This window comes from Zophobas morio, unplaced genomic scaffold, assembly GCF_036711695.1.
Source record: "Zophobas morio isolate AGI-343-1 ecotype UQ-CSIRO unplaced genomic scaffold, CSIRO_AGI_Zmor_V1 ptg000022l, whole genome shotgun sequence".
Taxonomy (NCBI): Eukaryota; Metazoa; Arthropoda; class Insecta; order Coleoptera; family Tenebrionidae; genus Zophobas; species Zophobas morio.
In genome coordinates this window covers 1,067,499-1,084,377 of record NW_026972127.1, presented here as the reverse complement: position 1 = coordinate 1,084,377, position 16,879 = coordinate 1,067,499, and the positions used below count along the sequence as shown (strand labels likewise).

The 16,879-nt window shown below is 35.8% G+C and overlaps 2 protein-coding genes and 1 pseudogene across 3 annotated transcripts in view; 2 read left to right on the top strand and 1 right to left on the bottom strand.

The window, feature by feature from the left end:
- LOC135133606 (protein Wnt-10a-like) overlaps window positions 1–11,497 on the top strand; it is a 51,781-nt gene extending 40,284 nt beyond the window's left edge. Inside the window, exons 3-5 of one of the 2 annotated variants that reach the window (XM_064062058.1) lie at window positions 4,258–4,538; window positions 10,740–10,924; window positions 10,983–11,497. In XM_064062058.1, the coding sequence (XP_063918128.1) occupies window positions 4,258–4,538; window positions 10,740–10,924; window positions 10,983–11,322 (806 nt within the window). In that variant the 3' untranslated portion in view covers window positions 11,323–11,497. The remainder of the gene's footprint in view (window positions 1–4,257; window positions 4,539–10,739; window positions 10,925–10,982) is intronic. The other variant, XM_064062059.1, reaches the window with a different exon arrangement.
- Window positions 11,498–12,227: 730 nt separating this feature from the next.
- LOC135133820 (neither inactivation nor afterpotential protein C-like) lies at window positions 12,228–15,609 on the top strand (annotated as a pseudogene).
- Window positions 15,610–15,666: 57 nt separating this feature from the next.
- LOC135133817 (integrin beta-PS-like) lies at window positions 15,667–16,636 on the bottom strand. Its single transcript, XM_064062339.1, has 5 exons — window positions 16,550–16,636; window positions 16,383–16,505; window positions 15,916–16,332; window positions 15,747–15,868; window positions 15,667–15,681 (listed from the first exon to the last, which is right to left on the bottom strand). The coding sequence occupies exons 2-5, from the start codon at window positions 16,501–16,503 to the stop codon at window positions 15,667–15,669; spliced, it is 675 nt and encodes a 224-aa protein (XP_063918409.1). The 5' UTR covers window positions 16,504–16,505; window positions 16,550–16,636.
- Window positions 16,637–16,879: the final 243 nt, after the last annotated feature.

The following is a 16,879-nucleotide window of genomic DNA, read 5'->3' as shown; positions in this document are numbered from 1 at the left end:
AAAATATTTTTTTATTCCAAAAAACTGTAGTCTGAGTAGGCGATTATGAAAAATGATACTAGCTTTCGAAGAGATAAATTCGAAACTAGCTTCTGGAGATCAAAATCATTAAGAAAATGTCTTTAGGTACATTTCCAAAAATTGTCGAAAATTGGCCGAAATTGAAAAATTTTCCTTTTGAAAAAGTTACCAAAAAATACTAGGACATTATGTAGATTTCGTCGTGCTAGTCCAAAAACATAATGTTGAAAATTTAAAAATATTCGGTTTGAAAACAATTTTTAATCCAAAAAATTTTCCAAAATTTCTGGGGTAGGTATAGATTTTGATTTGCTGATTCCAAGAATACAGCGAGTTTTGGTCCCGGGTCAAAATTGTAAGAATCTTTGGTTTGAAATTAAATTCTTGTAAAAAATCCGATAATCTCATATTTGTTTCAAGAGACAATTCTGGAAAAATGGGGGGAATTATTATCGAAAAATTATAATTTTTTTAATCCAAAAAACTCCAGTATTTGGGCAGACGATTCTGAAAAATGATAGAAGCTATCGAAGAAATAATTTCGAAACTAACTTTTGTAGGTCAAAATCTATAAGAAAATGTCTTTAGTTAAATTTCCAAAATCGTCAAAAATTTTGCTCCAGAAAAAGTTACCAAAAAAATTCTCAAAAATTTCTGGAACGTAGATTTTGACGTGCTGATTCCAAAAATGCATAATATTTGCTTAGAGGGTGTGTCATTCGCCAAAATCAGTTTTATCTTAGCAGGTACCCTCCCCGCCCATCCGCCTTCTATTTTCTTAGAGGATATGTCATCTGCCAAAATCAGTCTTAACTTAGCAGGTACCCACCCCGCCCACCCGCCCTCTGTTTCCTTATGGAATATGTCATTTGCCAAAGTCAGTCTTAACAGGTACTAGCCCTGCCCACCCACCCTCTATTTTTTTTGATAATATGTTATTTGCTAAAATTAGTCTCAGCAGGCACTAGCCCCGCCCACCCACCCTCTATTACAAGATACGTTATTTGCTAAAATCAGTATTTTTTTAACAAGTACTAGTCCTGTCCATCCGCTCCCCATCTTCTTAGAGTGTGTCATTTACTAAAATCAGTCTTATCTAGCAGATAGTAGCAAAAAATATAATGTTCAAGATTTTAAAATATTCGGTCTGAAAAAACATAGGAGTATATTTTTTAAATTGTAATATTTCGGTGGGCGATTTTGGAAAAATGGTAGGAGATATCGAAGAAATAAGTCCGAAAATAACTCCTAGAGATCGAAATTTGAAAGAAAATGTCTAGCTAAATTTTGAAAATTATCAAAAATTTGTCGAAATTTTCATAGAGGGTTCCGAAAAATTTTGCTTTTGAAAAAATTTGCAAAAAATTCTAGGTTATATGTAGATTTTGTTCAGCGAATTCCAAAAACATAGTGTTCAAGATTTAAAAATATTCGGTTTGAAAATATTTTTTTTTATTCCAAAAAACTGTAGTCTGAGTAGGCAATTATGAAAAATGATAGCTTTCGAAGAAATAAATTCGAAACTAACTTCTGGAGATCAAAATCATTAAGAAAATTTCTTTAGTTACATTTCCAAAAATTGTCGAAAATTGGCCGAAGTTGAAAAATTTTGCTTTTGAAAAAGTTACCAAAAAATACTAGGACATTGTGTAGATTACATCGTGCTAGTCCAAAAACATAGTGTTGAGTATTTAAAAATATTCGGTTTGAAAACAATTTTTAATCCAAAAAATTTTCCAAAATTTCTGGGGTAGGTATAGATTTTGATTTGCTGATTCCAAGAATACAGCGAGTTTTGGTCCCGGGTCAAAATTGTAAGAATCTTTGGTTTGAAATTAAATTCTTGTAAAAAATCCGATAATCTCGTATTTGTTTCAAGAGGCAATTCTGGAAAAATGGGGGGAATTATTATCGAAAAAATGATAATTTTTTTAATCCAAAAAACTCAAGTATTTGGGCAGACGATTCTGAAAAATGATAGAAGCTATCGAAGAAATGATTTCGAAACTAACTTCTGTAGGTCAAAATCTAGAAGAAAATGTCTTTAGTTAAATTTACAAAATCGTCGAAAATTAGGCACAATTGAAAAATTTTGCTTCAGAAAAAGTTACCAAAAAATTCTCAAAAATTTCTGGAATGTAGATTTTGACGTGCTGATTCCAAAAATGCATAATATTTTCTTAGAGGATATGTCATTTGCCAAAGTCAATCTTAGCAGGTACTAGCCCTGCCCACCCACCCTCTATTTTTTTTTTGATAATATGTTATTTGCTAAAATCAGTCTCAGCAATCACTAGCCCCGCCCACCCACCCTCTATTGCAGGATACGTTATTTGCTAAAATCAGTCTTATTTTAACAAGTACTAGTCCTGTCCATCCGCTCCCTATTTTCTTAGAGTGTATGTCATTAGCTAAGATCAGTGTTATCTAGCAGGTAGTAGCAGAAAATATAATGTTCAAGATTTTAAAATATTCGGTCTGAGAAAACATATATTTTTTAAATTGCAATATTTCCGTGGGCGATTTTGGAAAAATGGTAGGAGCTATCGAAGAAACGAGTCCGAAACTAACTTCTAGAGATCGAAATCTGAAAGAAAATGTCTAGCTAAATTTTGAAAATTATCAAAAATCATAGGGGGTTCCGAAAAATTTTGCTTTTGAAAAAATTTCCAAAAACTTCTCGGACATATGTAGATTTTGTTCAGCTAATTCCAAAAACATAGTGTTCAAAATCTATAAGAAAATGTTTTTAATTAAATTTCCAAAACTGTCGAAAATTGGGCAAAATTGAAAAATTTTGCTTCAGAAAAAGTATACCAAAAAATTCTCAAAAATTTCTGGGATGTAGATTTTGACGTACTGATTCCAAAAATGTACGTGTTTTGGTCGCGGAGCAGAATTATAAAGAACTTTGGTCTGAAATACGATTCTTGCAATAAATCGAAAAAACTCATAATTCAAAGAGCGATTCTGAAAAAATGGGAGGAATTATCGAAGAAATGATGAAGAAGTTGAAACAATCTTCGGGGTCTCTGGTGTTTTGTTTTTGAAAGACGGTTCAATGATCTGGCTCCCTGGTGTTTCTCTTTGGGAAAAAGCTGAAAGAATCTTGGAGGTCGTGAGTGTTTAAAAATTTGAAAGAATCTTCTTGAGGAACCGTGGTATCTCCGATTTTAAAGAATTTGAAAGAATCTTGAGGACATTTGTTGTTCGTTTTTGGAAGAAGTTCAAAAAAAAACTTCAAAGCCTCTGCTGTCTAATTTTTTCAAAAAGTTTGAAAGAATCTTGGAGGCCGCTGGTGTTTTGTTGAACTGACTCGAGTCTCGTTAAATAATAAAATGTGACTTGACTTGATCATACCTGACCTGATCTAACTTGACCTGAGTTTTATTAAATTATGATTTTATTCTGTGACTTCCGCTGACCAGACCTGACCTGACTTAACGTGACCCGAGTTTCATTAAATTATGATTTTTATATGACTTGATTTGACACTATCTGACTTGATGTAACCTGATCAGGCCTAACCTGGCTTGATCTAAGCTGGCTTTTATAAAAAAAAATGCTCTTAGATTGAAACAAACAAAGTGTAATTCAACTGATTAAAAAGTAAAACAGACTCAGTAATTTTCAAATAATGTATAAATAATACTTAAACAACGCATATCCACTCGGACCACGAGTCTGTAGTTAATGATGTTACTGGCTGCAGTTTCGATTAATTTTATAACGTGTCGTAATTTCTAAGGAAACTCTAACGATTTATTGTTGTACAAATTTCACACAACCGCCAACTTTCTAAAAAACGTGTAAAAAACGGGGCCAAATTGCGCAAGTTTGACCTGAAATGGAAAATCCTGTGCTCAAAATTTACTCTACAAACACTCAGACCCTCACCATCTCCGTCCAATTTTGGCCATTCCCGCGCGCTTACCCAACCGCGAAATTTTTCCCGACCCCATCAGCCCATGCCCATCCATCTTCTTCGGCATGCGTAATCGCAACGCGAACAACTCGCAACAGAGCGACCCGCTGCTCAAGATTTACGATCGTCAACATTTCTCAATGCTGCATTATAAAACAGTAGCCAATACCCTATATAGTACTTGTCCTCAAAATTTTTATCTCTCCTTCATACCTTGTTTGTAGCTGCCTTACGTGCGTCTCTTTAGATTTATTAGCGATGTATTCCCAGTTTATTTGCGAGCGCTGTCAGCTCCTAATGAATTTTTTCAGGTTTCAGGGAAACGGCTTTCGCCTACGCCATCTCCACGGCCGGAGTCGTCCTGTCGGTGGCGAAGGCCTGTAGTCAAGGATCGTTGAAAAATTGCAGCTGTGATACACATAAGTACAAGATGAAGGTGGCGGAGGACCTGAATTCGGCGTGGAAGATGGGCGGCTGCTCTCACAATCTCCACTACGGGATTCGCTTTTCGAAGAAGTTCCTTGACTCGAGGGAGAGCGGCGCGGACATACATTCGGAAATCAACCTCCATAACAACCACGTCGGGCGGATGGTAAATATTTAGCGCTAATTTTTAACAACGAGAAACAGACAGACGTACGGAAAAATCCAAAGCCGTGGTTTCTTCAGTCTACCGGTAGCCGCGCCGGACCCCACGTCCAAGCGCCTGTACATTCTAATGACGTCCGTGACGTCCAAAACCCCGCCTAGTCCCCTTGACAAAGGGCCGCCATCGCTGCTCTCGTGTTATTATGATTATTATGGACCACACGCGCCGATCTTCTCATTAACTGTTTTGTTGCCGGCTTGATATACGGTCACTATATCTCTATTCCACATTCCTGGCCATTGTTCGTGCCCTCCGAGCGAAAACACTCCTAAATAACACGCAACACCAAAATAAAACACGTGCGTTCGCAGACGACCATCCGACTCTTTTAATTACATAGCAGGTAGACGAAGACGCGTGCTGCTTCCGCCGCCGCACGCAGTGCGCTGTTAAAGGGCCCATGTTATAATAAGTATAACTAAAAGCTGATTCTGGGGTAAATGGGTAAAAGAATGTATAGAAACGGAGAAGAGATTTTTTTTTGCAGTTGATTCTTAAGATATTTAACCGTTTCTATAAACCCTCAGTAAAAAATTTCTGGATTCTAGAAATGGTAGAATTCCTGAGGATTCCAGAGATATTTGATATAACAAATATTCTAAAAATCCTAAAGACTTTAAAGATTCTATCTAAATAGACTCTTGAACATCTTGAAAATAATAAGGATCATCGACGTCTTAGAGATTCTAAAGATATTAACAATATCGAAGATCATGAAAATATTTAAGTCACAAAGATACCAAAAACCTCAAAGATTCAAGGATCTGGCAATTATCCTACGATTCTAAGCTCTTAAGAAGCCTGAGAAAATAATACAGACTCGAAAGATTCTGCAAATCGTAAAATATACTCTTAAAAGTCCTTGAAAGTATCTTAAATTTTCCAAGAATATAAAAAATTCCTGTATCCTAGAAATCGTAAAAATTTTAAAGATCCTAGAGTTACTTAATGTACTAAAGATTTTGAACACCCTAAAGACTTTATAGATCTTTTACAAATCTTGAAAATAATGGAGATCTAGACATCCTAAAAAGTACCAAAGATTCTAAAGATCTTGAAGATCTTAGAGATTCTAGAGATCAAGAAGATTTTAAATTTCTAAAAAACCTGAGCAGATAGTAAAGACCCGAAAGATATTGAAAGACCTTCATAAGAAACCTTACAATATCTTACTTTTAAAAACGCTAATAAGATACCTTAAAAGTATCTCAAAATTCCCACAAATACAAAGAATTTTTGGATCCTAAAAATCACAACAAACGTAAACATCTTAAAAATCCTAGAGATTAAAACAACTTAAAATTTTCTAAAATGCTTAAAGTTATAAAAGAATTCGAAAATTCTAAAGATCTAAAGATCCTGGAAATATCCTGAAGATTGTAAGCTCTTAAAAAATCTGAAAAGATAGTAAAGACTCGAAAGATCCTGAAAATTCTAAAGTAAACTCTTGAAAACCATAACAAGAAACCTTAAAATGATCTTAAAGTATGCCAAAAATATAAAAGATACCTGGATATTAGAAATCATGGAACTCGTGAAGATTCTAGATATGCCTAAGATTCTATAAACCCTAAAGACCTTGTAGATTTCTTAAAGAGGATCCTGGACAATCTACAAATTCTGAAGTTATTTGAACAACAAAGATACAAAAACCTCAAAAGAATTAAGAATCACAGAAATCTTAGAAATCCCAAAGATCCCAAAGATCAAAACGACTGTAAAAGTTCTAAAGTCTATAAAGTTTTGAAAGATTTCAAAGGTTTTAAAGATTCTGCAAATATTCTAAAGGTTCTAAATCCCAAAGACCCAAAAGATCCCGTGAATCTTAAAATAAACTCTTAAAAACGCCAATAAGAAACTTTAAAATTATATTAAAATTCCCAAAAATGTAAAAATTTCTGGATCCTAGAAATCGTAAAAATTCTAAAGATCCTAGATTTACTTAATGTACTAAAATGTAAAGATTTTGAAAACCTTAAAGACCTTATAGATCCTAAATAGATCTTTTACAAATCTTGAAAATAATGAAGATCTAGATATCCTCGAGATTACCAAAGATTCTAAAGATCCTAAACAGACCTTTTAAAAATCTTGAAGATCTTAGAGATTCTAAAGATATTAATGACATTAAGAAGATTTTAAATTTCTAAAAAACCTGAGAAGATTGTAAAGACCCAAAAGATATTGAAACCTTACAATATCTTACGGTCCCATAAATTATAAAAGATTTTACGATCCTACAAACCCCAGAAATCGTAGAGATTCTAGAGATACTTGATATAGCAAAGATTTCCAACAAACCTAAAGGCTTTAAAGATCCTAAATAGACCTTTTAAAGATCTTGAAGATAATAAAGTTCCTAGACATTCTAGAGATTCTGGAGATATTTGAATCACACAAAGATACCAAAAATCCCAAAGATCTGAAAATCTTAAAAATCCCAAAGATCCTAAAAATCAAAACGACTCTGAAAGTTCTAAAGCCTATAAAGTTTTGAAATATTTCAAAGATTCTAAAAATACAAATATCCTGGAAATATCCTAAATGTGCTAAGCTCTTAAAAAACCCGAAGTGATGGTAAAGACCCAAAAGATCCCACGAAACCTAAAATAAACTCTTAAAGACGCTAATAAGATACCTTAAAAGTATCTCAAAGTTCTCACAAATACGAAGCATTTCTGAATCCTATAAATCGTAAAATTCCTGAAAATTCTAGAGATATTTGATATACCAAAGATTCTAAAGATTCTAAAGATATTAGCAATATCAAAAATCACAAACATACCAAAAACCTCAAAGATCTAAACATCACAACAAATTTAAACATCTTCCTTTAAGTTATAAAAAAATTCGAAAATTCTAAGGATTTAAAGATCCTGGAAATATCCTAAATATTTTTGAAAATGTGAAAAGATAGTAAAGACTCGAAAGATCCTGAAAATTCTAAAATAAACTCTTGAAAACCATAACAAGAAATATTAAAATGATCTTAAAGTATGCCAAAAATATTAAAGATACCTGGATCTTAGAAATCATGAAACTCGTAAAGATTCTAGATATACCAAAGATTCTAAAAACCCTAAAGACCTTATAGGTTCTATGCAGATCTCTTAAAGATCTTGAAGATAATGAGGATCCTAGACATTCTAGACATTCTGAAGTTATTTGAATAACAAAGATATGAAAAACCTCAAAAGAATTAAGAATCACAAAAATCTTACAAATCCCAAAGATCCTAAAGGTCAAAATCGCTGTAAAAGTTCTAAAGTCTATAAAGTTTTGAAAGATTTCAAAGGTTTTAAAGATACAAAGATTCTGGAAATATTCTAAAGGTCCTAAGCCCAAAGACCCAAACGATCCCGTGAATCTTAAAATAAACTCTTAAAAACGCTAATAAGAAACCTTAAAAGTATCTTAAATTTCCCAAAAATATAAAAATTCCTCCATCCTAGAAATCCTAGAAATACTTAATGTACTAAAGATTTTGAACACCTTAAAGACCTTATAGATCCTAAATAGATCTTTTACAGATCTTGAAAATAATCTAGACATCCTAGAAATTATCAAAGATTCTACAGACCTTTTAAAGATCTTGAAAATCTTAGAGATTCTAAAGATATTAACAACATCAAGAAGATTCTAAATTTCTAAAAAACCTGAGAAGATAGTAAAGACCCAAAAGATCTTGAAAGACCTTCGTAAGAAACCTTACAATATCTTACGGTCCCCAAAAATATCAAAAATTTTACGGACCTATAAATCACAGAAATCGTGGAGATTCTAGAAATATAGCAAAGATTTCAAACAAACCTAAAGGCCTTAAAGATCCTAAATAGACCTTTTAAAGATCTTGAAGATAAGAAAGGTCTTAGACATTCTGGAGATTTGAATCACACAAAGATACCAAAAATCCCAAAGATCTGAAAATCTTAAAAATCCTAAAGATCCTAAAAATCGAAACGACTCTGAAAGTTCTAAAGCCTATAAGGTTTTGAAAGATTTCAAAGATTCTAAAAATACAAAGATCCTGGAAATATCCTAAATGTTCTAAGCTCTTAAAAAACCCGAAGTGATAGTAAAGTCCCAAAAGGTCCCGCGAATCCTAAAATAAACACTTAAAAACGCTAATATTCAGTTAAAAGTATCTCAAAATTTCCACAAATTCGAAACATTTCTGGATCCTAAAAATCACAACAAAGTTAACCATCTTAAAAATCCTAGAGATTAAAATGACTTTAAATTTTCTAAAATCTGTAAAGTTATAAAAGAATTCGAAAATTCTAAAGATTTAAACATCCTGGAAATATCCTAAACATTTTATACTCTTAAAAAATCTGAAAAGATAGTAAAGACTCCAAATATCCCGAAAATTCTAAAATAAACTCTTGAAAACCATAACACGAAGCCTTAAAATGATCTTAAAGTATCCCAAAAATATAAAAGATACCTGTATCTTAGAAATCACGGAACTTGTGAAGATTCTAGGTATACCAAAGATTCTAAAAACCTAAAGATCTTATAGGTCCTATGTTGATCTCTTAAAGATCTTAAAGACCATGAGGATTTTAGACATTCTAGAAATTCTGAAGTTATTTGAATAACAAAGATATGAAAACCCTCAAAACAATTAAGAATCACAAAAATTTTACAAATTCCAAAGATCCTAAAACTCAAAACGTATGTAAAAGTTCTAAAGTCTATAAAGTTTTAAAAGATTTTGAAGGTTCTAAAGATACAAAGATTCTGGAAATATTCTAAAGGTTCTAAGCCCAAAGACCTTAAAAACGCTAAAAGAAACCTTACAATTATGTTAAAATTCCCAAAAATATAAAAGAATTCTGGATCTTAAAAATCGTAAAAATGCTAAAGATCCTAGAGTTACTTAATATACTACACATTTTGAACACCCTAAAGACCTTATAGATCTTAAATAGATCTTTTACAAATCTTGAAAATAATGAAGATCTAGACATTCTAGAGATTACCAAAGATTCTACAGATCCTAAACAGACCTTTTAAAAACCTTGAAGATCTTAGAGATTCTAAAGATATTAACAACATCAAAAAGATTTTACATTTCTTAAAAACCTGAGAAGATCGTAAAGACCCAAAAGATCTTGCAAACTCTAAAGTAAACTTTGAAAGATCTTCAAAAGAAACCTTACAGTATCTTACGGTCCCCAAAAATTTTAGGGTTCTATAAATCACAGATATCGTGGAGATTCTAGAGATACTTGATATACTGAAAGTTCTAAAAATCATAAAAACTTTAAAAATCATAAATAGGCTTTTTAAAGATCTTTCAGTTAATAAGGATCCTAAACATCTTAGAGAGTGTCATCTGCCAAAATCAGTCTTATCTTGGCGAGTACTAGCCCCGCCCACCCGCCCTTTATTTTCTTAGAAATTATGTAATCTGCCAAAATTAGTTTTATCTTAGCAAGAACTAGCCCCGCCCACCCACCCTTTATCTTCTTAGGAGGTATGCCATCTGCCAAAATCCAAAATCAGTCTTAGAGCTCTTTATATAATTTTTTGGTCACTGATTCTTACTCAGGGGGCTCGAATTAGGAAAAGGACTAACTTTATATATTTTTCTATTCGTTGTGAGCCCAGGGGGTGGAGTTTAGTTGCAAAGTCTATATTGCTGTATAAGAAATTACCAAGAAAAGCATGTTTGTGGTATTACAGTATTGTTGAAAATGGACTATTTTACGTAAAAGTAACGATATAATTTTATTCTCCCAAAAGTAAAGTTTATTATTAAGTACCGCCCTCTATTCTCACAACGAATAAAAAATTGATTACAATTGGGATCGGGCGGGTGGGTGGGGCATAATCTTCGGCTTCTTTTTCTAAATATGTATAGTTTTCTTTCAACAACATCATACTTCAAACATGTTTCACGTTAATTCCTTATAAAGAAATATAAATTTTTCAATTAAGCTCCGCCTCTCGTCTGACGAGGAATAAAAAAATAATCACAACTGAGATGAGGGCGGCTGGGCGGGGCTTATCATTTCACTGTCTTTTTGTAAGATACATACTCCTCTTTTAACAATAAAATACTTAAAATGTTAAAAACTTGCCCAAACTCCGTTCTTTATATGAGCTGTGGTGACATCGTGTTTGTTGGTTTTGCAGGTGGTCGCGGAGAACATGCAGAAGAAGTGTAAGTGTCACGGAGTGTCGGGGGCGTGCGAGTTCAAGACGTGCTGGAGGGCCGTCCCGGATATCAGAGTGGTTGGGAGAGCGCTGAAGGAGAAGTTCAGGCAGGCAGTCCTGGTGTACCAGTCGAATCTGGTGAATAGGGATCTTCAAAAGAACAAGTAATTAATTTATTATTAAATTACTAAAATAGAACATGATTTTTCTTGTTTGTGTTAGCAGACCGAACCAAAAAAAGCGGAAGCAGCGCACAAGACTGAAGCAGTGGACACCCTACAAGCCGAAGCGCAAACGAGGCCTTCGCAACGACTTGCTCTTCTACGAGACCTCGCCAAATTTCTGCGACAGCGACCGAACCTTCGACGTCCCGGGTACCAGCGGCCGGTACTGCAACAGAACGCACACGGGAGAAGGCAGCTGCTCGAGCCTCTGCTGCGGAAGGGGCTACAACATGATCAAGCAAAGGAGGACCCAAGCCTGCAACTGCAGGTTCCACTGGTGTTGTGACGTGGAGTGTGAGAACTGTACAGTGGAGGAGTGGGTTACCATCTGTAAATAATCTGTAACTTGTAATTTCTCGCAATGGACACTCAGGACCGGAGCGCGCTTGTAGCGCGATGCGGTTGTATTGTAACTGTAATTTATTCGAACTGATGTAAATTAGTCTAGACGTGTAAGGTGCAACAGTATTACCTTGTAATTGTAAGCGTGGAATAAACCAGAATGTTGACGTTGGAAGGAGTTTTATTGGGGGTGTTTTGGTGGTACTTTTCGAAATTTTGAAAAAGTTGTCTGAAAATCCACCAAAAATTCTGGGATATAGACCTCGACGTGCCAATTCCAAAAATATAGCGTGTTATGTTTCTGGATCAATATTTTTCAAACATTCAATTTTAAATTCAAAATAAAAAAAATTATGAGTACTTTAGAGTTGGGACGAAGACGTTCAAATGAGCCATAATATTGTGAAGACCCACTTTTTTGTATTTTGCTCTGAAATCTAATAAAAATTTATTCGTTTACCCCCTTTATTTTCTCAGAAGATACGTCATTTGCTAAAATTAGTCTTATCTTAACAAGAACTAGCCCCGCCCACCCGCCCTTTATTTTCTTAGAAGGTATGTCATTCGCCAAAATCAGTCTTATCTTAGCAAGTACTAGCCCCGCCCACCCGCCCCTACTTATTGGAAAAATTTCACTTTTGAAAAAGTTGTTTAAAAATCCCCAAAAAATTGTGCAATGTAGATCTCAACATGGTAATTACAAAAATATAGCACGTTTATGACCACGGGGCATTTTGTTCCAAATATCCGATTTTAAATTCAAATTTTTTTTAAATTTCAAAAAATGCGATATTTCAATGGGTGATTATGGAAAAACGGTTGGCGTTATTGAACGAACGAGGCCGGAAGTGACTTCTAGAGCTCGAAATCTACAAGAACATGTGTCAGTTAAGTTTAGAAAATGGCCAAAATTGGTCGAAATTGTACAAAGAGTATAGTGGGCTGCTTACATTATAACACGTTTTTGTCGTACGACGAAAAGTACCGATTAAAATCACGGTTTGACAACTCCCCTCACATATACGCGCTTGCTGACAGTGCTTATCAGTACGCCCTTCACCATCAAATTCCTCAAAAAAATTCTACTGGGTGGAGAAAGTGGTTCTGGGAAGACTAGGAACTACCTACATTTAATAACCATTTGCTTTTTCTGGGTCAGAATAATATTAACCTTGAGAGAATCTGGGGTGGCATTAAACTCATCCACTCGTTAACACACGCCTCAACCCCCATCAACAATTACTCCACCCGGTGCGTTAGCAAAACCGACATCAAATACGGTACCACCTGAAAAGCAAGTGGTGCCGTTTTCAACGTCTATCAACTAGAAAAATGGAAAGTGTCATCAGTCGACAAGTAAGTCACCCCTTCTTTGATAGTCAATTCAATTCCACACGTTTCAAAGGAACCACCGCTTCCTCTACTACATCTACGACGATCTCCGCGAAAACAAAAACTCGATCAGTACCACCTCAACCCCGATCGTCTATACGGGTACTTGCGAGTGGACACCCTCTCAAACACCAACAGCCCTAAATTCAAGGTAAACCAAAACTTGACCAAGTTCAAAAAATTGCTAAAAATTTTTGAAGGCTTCGACCTAGGGTACGACGAAATGGACACCATTTTCTCAATCGTAGCTGCCATTTTGGTCACCGGGGAAGTACGTTTCCAGGAAACGGAAACACGAGGTGCTGTTGTTGAAAATGTAGACGCAATTGAGAAAATTGGGTTGTTGTTGAAAATCGACCCGAGGAAGTTTGAATGGGCGCTTACGAACTACTGTTTCGTTGGTAGAGGTACTGCTGTTAGGAAACGAAGTACCGTGGATGAAGCACGTGATGCCAGAGATGTGTTTGGACTATTTGGTTGGTTTGGTTTGGACAGTAAGGTCTGGTGTCTGCCGGGGTAGCAATTTTGTAAGTTGTTTTATAGTGTGGGGGATATTCTGATTCGGGGTTTCAGTGGAGAGAAGTACTCGGTTGAAATTATCGACTACTTTGGGTTTGAGTGTGTAAGGACCAACCACTTAGCGCAGCTTTTTGTCAATTGTTTCAACGAGCAGTTGCAGTACCACTACTTGCAAAGACGTTTCTCTTGAGAGTACTTAGACACCAAGGAGGAAGAGCTGGAGTACCAACCGTTTGGTTACTACGACAATAAAAAAACTCTAGATCAGTTGTTAGGCAAACCCGAAGGTCTCTTTTGTGTGATAGATGATGCCTCTAAGACAGGACGTGACGCAAAATATATCACTGATTGTCTCCAAGACAACGCAAAAGAATTCATTACCGCTGTTGGTACTTCCGACTTTTCCGTCTCTCACTATACCTGAAAAGTGACGTACTATACAGGCGAAATGCCTGACAAAAACCGAAATTTTCTTCCACCAGAAGTAACAGAGACTCTTCGTTTGTCTGACAACCCCACTGTCAAGATGCTTTTCACTAACAAGTTAGACAAAACTGGAAATTTGAAACTCGTTTTTGACAATGACGAAACTAGTACCAGACGGTACAAATTCCAGTCGGATAAGGCCACCACCTACCAGTGCTCGCAAATCCGACGCATGCGGACCTGCATACAAACATTCCAAGCACTGAGTTTGGGAATTCTTAAAGAACTGACCATTAGTAGTGGTTCCGGTGTTACCCATTTCTTATACAACTAACTTAACCAACGAACTACAAAATTTTGACTACCAGTTAGTGAAGCAACAAGTTCGAGCTTTGGCGGTGACTGAAACCGCCAAAGCACGCCAGTGGGGCTACTCCCATAGAATCCCGTTCCAGGAGTTCTTGCGACGGTACCAGTTTCTGGCGTTCGATTTTAACGAGGCCGTGGATGTGACTAAGGAAAACTGTCGACTGCTTTTGGTTCGACTCAAAATGGAGGGTTGGGGTATCGGAAAATCGAAGGTCTTTCTCAAGTACTACCACGAAGAGTACTTGGCCAGGTTATACGAAACGCAAGTGAAGAAGATTGTCAAGATTCAGAGTATCTTGAGGAGGTTCTTGGCCAAGTGTTTGGTGGCGAAGCGAATAACTGTGACCGAAAAAAGTGAGTACCAAGAGGAACGTAGAATGACCGAAGAAGAAGCAGCTGCTATCATCCAGAAAGGTTTGGTTTAACTTTTTGTAAAATTCTGCTCATTCACGTCGCTTTGTAGCGTACCGAGAATCCACTATACGAAAGTCGTACCCAGACTTCGCCAAAGACTATAAAATTCTAGATGAAGAAACTTGTAATTTTATTCGGGATTACGCCAAAAAGTGGAGACGAAGCAGCGTTTTCCACGTCCTGGTACTTTATCGGGCTTTCTATTTCCAAGAAATGTACAACTTTTCTCAGCAGGTACTACACATTGTATTGCACAGACCACTAATATTCATAGTAGGTGCACCTTTACAACATCGGAGTCTTCTACAACCTACAAGAAAACGGTACTCAAGTTCCACTAGAATCCATTGACTCCAAGGCACAGGTTGCCAACTGGTTGGAAGACCCAAAACTCCCACTACGAAAAATACCGTTCCGCTTGGACGAAATACCCTTCTACGGTACTTCAGGGATGTGCAATTTGCTTACCAATTCAGGGTACTACTTCAATAAATAAATGTGCATAGGTTGACTTTGTGCCTTCTAGAACTTCCATAGAAAAAGAAGAAATGTGGGACTCGCCGTACCGTTGGAGGGAACTGGTGTCGTCACAACCAATCGAACTTGAAGAGATGGCCCGAAATGAAGCAAGTTTGCTTGAGGTACCATTCAGCAGAGACCCTGTGGTACCTCTTGAGGAAGTTCCAGGTGTCACTGAGGAACCAGAGGTTGAAGACGCGACGGAAAATGTCATCCAGATTGTAGTAGAGGAATTTGTAAGTAAAGAGGAAAAAGAGGAAGAAAACCAAGTACTGAAGAAAATAACAGAAGAAACAATGAACATGGTGACGGATGAGAATAAAGATGAGTCTATTACAACCAAGATGAATAGCGATACACAACCAGCCAATAAAGATTTCGACTATATTAAACCTTCACCCACGAATAAACCCAAGTCTGTAGATCCTATTGCAGAACTACGAAAAATCGGCCAAAAGAACATGTCTGAGGACAATCCTCCCTTCAGTTTTCAAGGAATGTTACGAAAAACCAACTTCAAGAAAAAACCAGTCAAGGAGAGTGAAAATGTACCTGTGTATTCGCTGAACTCGTTGAAAAAGACACGAGAAGAAAACGACGACGATGCCAAAAATGAAAAAACAAAGAAGATGAAAAAACGGTAGCAACGATGAATGGACTTATTGAAGACGTTGACAAAACGGAATTGGTAGGAAGAATGGTCACGTTCGAGATAGCTCCAGGGATTGTCATTGAAGGCATCGAAGTAGAAGTCTAATTTATTACTCAATAATACACTAACGAAAAAATCTACATCTCTATTGTTGCATATTTTCGTGTGTCTTGACAACCCACAAATCCTTGGTACTAGTCCTGATAGTGCAAATAAATGAACAACTACGGCTCCAAACGTTAGAACTAGAACTACAAATCAATAAAGTAGACTATATAAGATCTCGTTTCTTTCTTACATTTGTACCCATCGAAGCAAAATATGTCTTCTTCGTACTGAACCACCACTGAGTGTTGAGAGTTGTAGTGGTACTTGAACCTGAAGAAGCACCCGTCTGTGTTTTCGATATCACAGAACTTTTCGTCACTGTCTACATTACGGGTGACTTTTTTCACTATTTCGTACTGAAATTGACAATAAGGGTTACAGTTGGCGCCTTTTTGGAATAAGTTGCATTCGATACATGGAAGGTACTGGTGGCAGGTCTGTGCCCTACAATATGGACATTCTTCGCAGTACCGTCCAGTGTGGCGATAGAAAATCGTTTGGTTATCGACTTCGGTTTCAAAGGAGTGGCAAACGCATTTGTTGTCAATGCAGCGACCCTTATTTGAACACACAGAAGTATATCCTTCTTCTATGCAATTTTTGACATCTTTAAAATTTTCATTTTTGAACAACTTAATAATTTTTTTCATTACTTACTGTCTTCATCTTTGGTGGTAATTATTGTGAGGCCGCTACCTTCTGAGTCGCCGCTACTTTCCAGAAAATCAGAACGTGGTGAGTCTTCCATTTCTGCTAGAATTAGTTCCTCGCTCTCCATTTCTAGATCAGAAGTATTAGATCCAATAATAATAATTTAAACGTACCTTGAACAACTTCTTCGTGTTTGTTTAATCCAGATGGAGTGGCGTCTATATCTATTAAATCAATTTCCTTGAACACAGGATCAAAAATTTAATTACCACTTTTTTTTTAAATACGTACCTTCTGACTTTGTAGAAGAGGATTTTATTAATAATATTATAGGAGAAGAATCTCGTAATTTAATCCATCGCTATGCCAACAAGTGGACAAAATTTTAATTTTTTGGGGAAAATCCAAGGCTGATTCATAAACCACAAGCAAAATATATGATATTTTATAACGTTTAAAGAGCATTCACCATTCAATCGACTGTTTTCCCCTGGGATAAGGAG

What these genes read in the sequence shown, in the direction of transcription:
- LOC135133817 (XM_064062339.1), bottom strand. Translation starts at nt 16,503, where the DNA reads ATGGAGAGCGAGGAACTAATTCTAGCAGAAATGGAAGACTCACCACGT. An exon ending in TACCACCAAAGATGAAGACA is followed by an intron (nt 16,333 to 16,382) that starts GTAAGTAATGAA and finishes AAAATTTTAAAG; the next exon opens with ATGTCAAAAATTGCATAGAA. An exon ending in TTGCTTCGATGGGTACAAAT is followed by an intron (nt 15,869 to 15,915) that starts GTAAGAAAGAAA and finishes ATTGATTTGTAG; the next exon opens with TTCTAGTTCTAACGTTTGGA.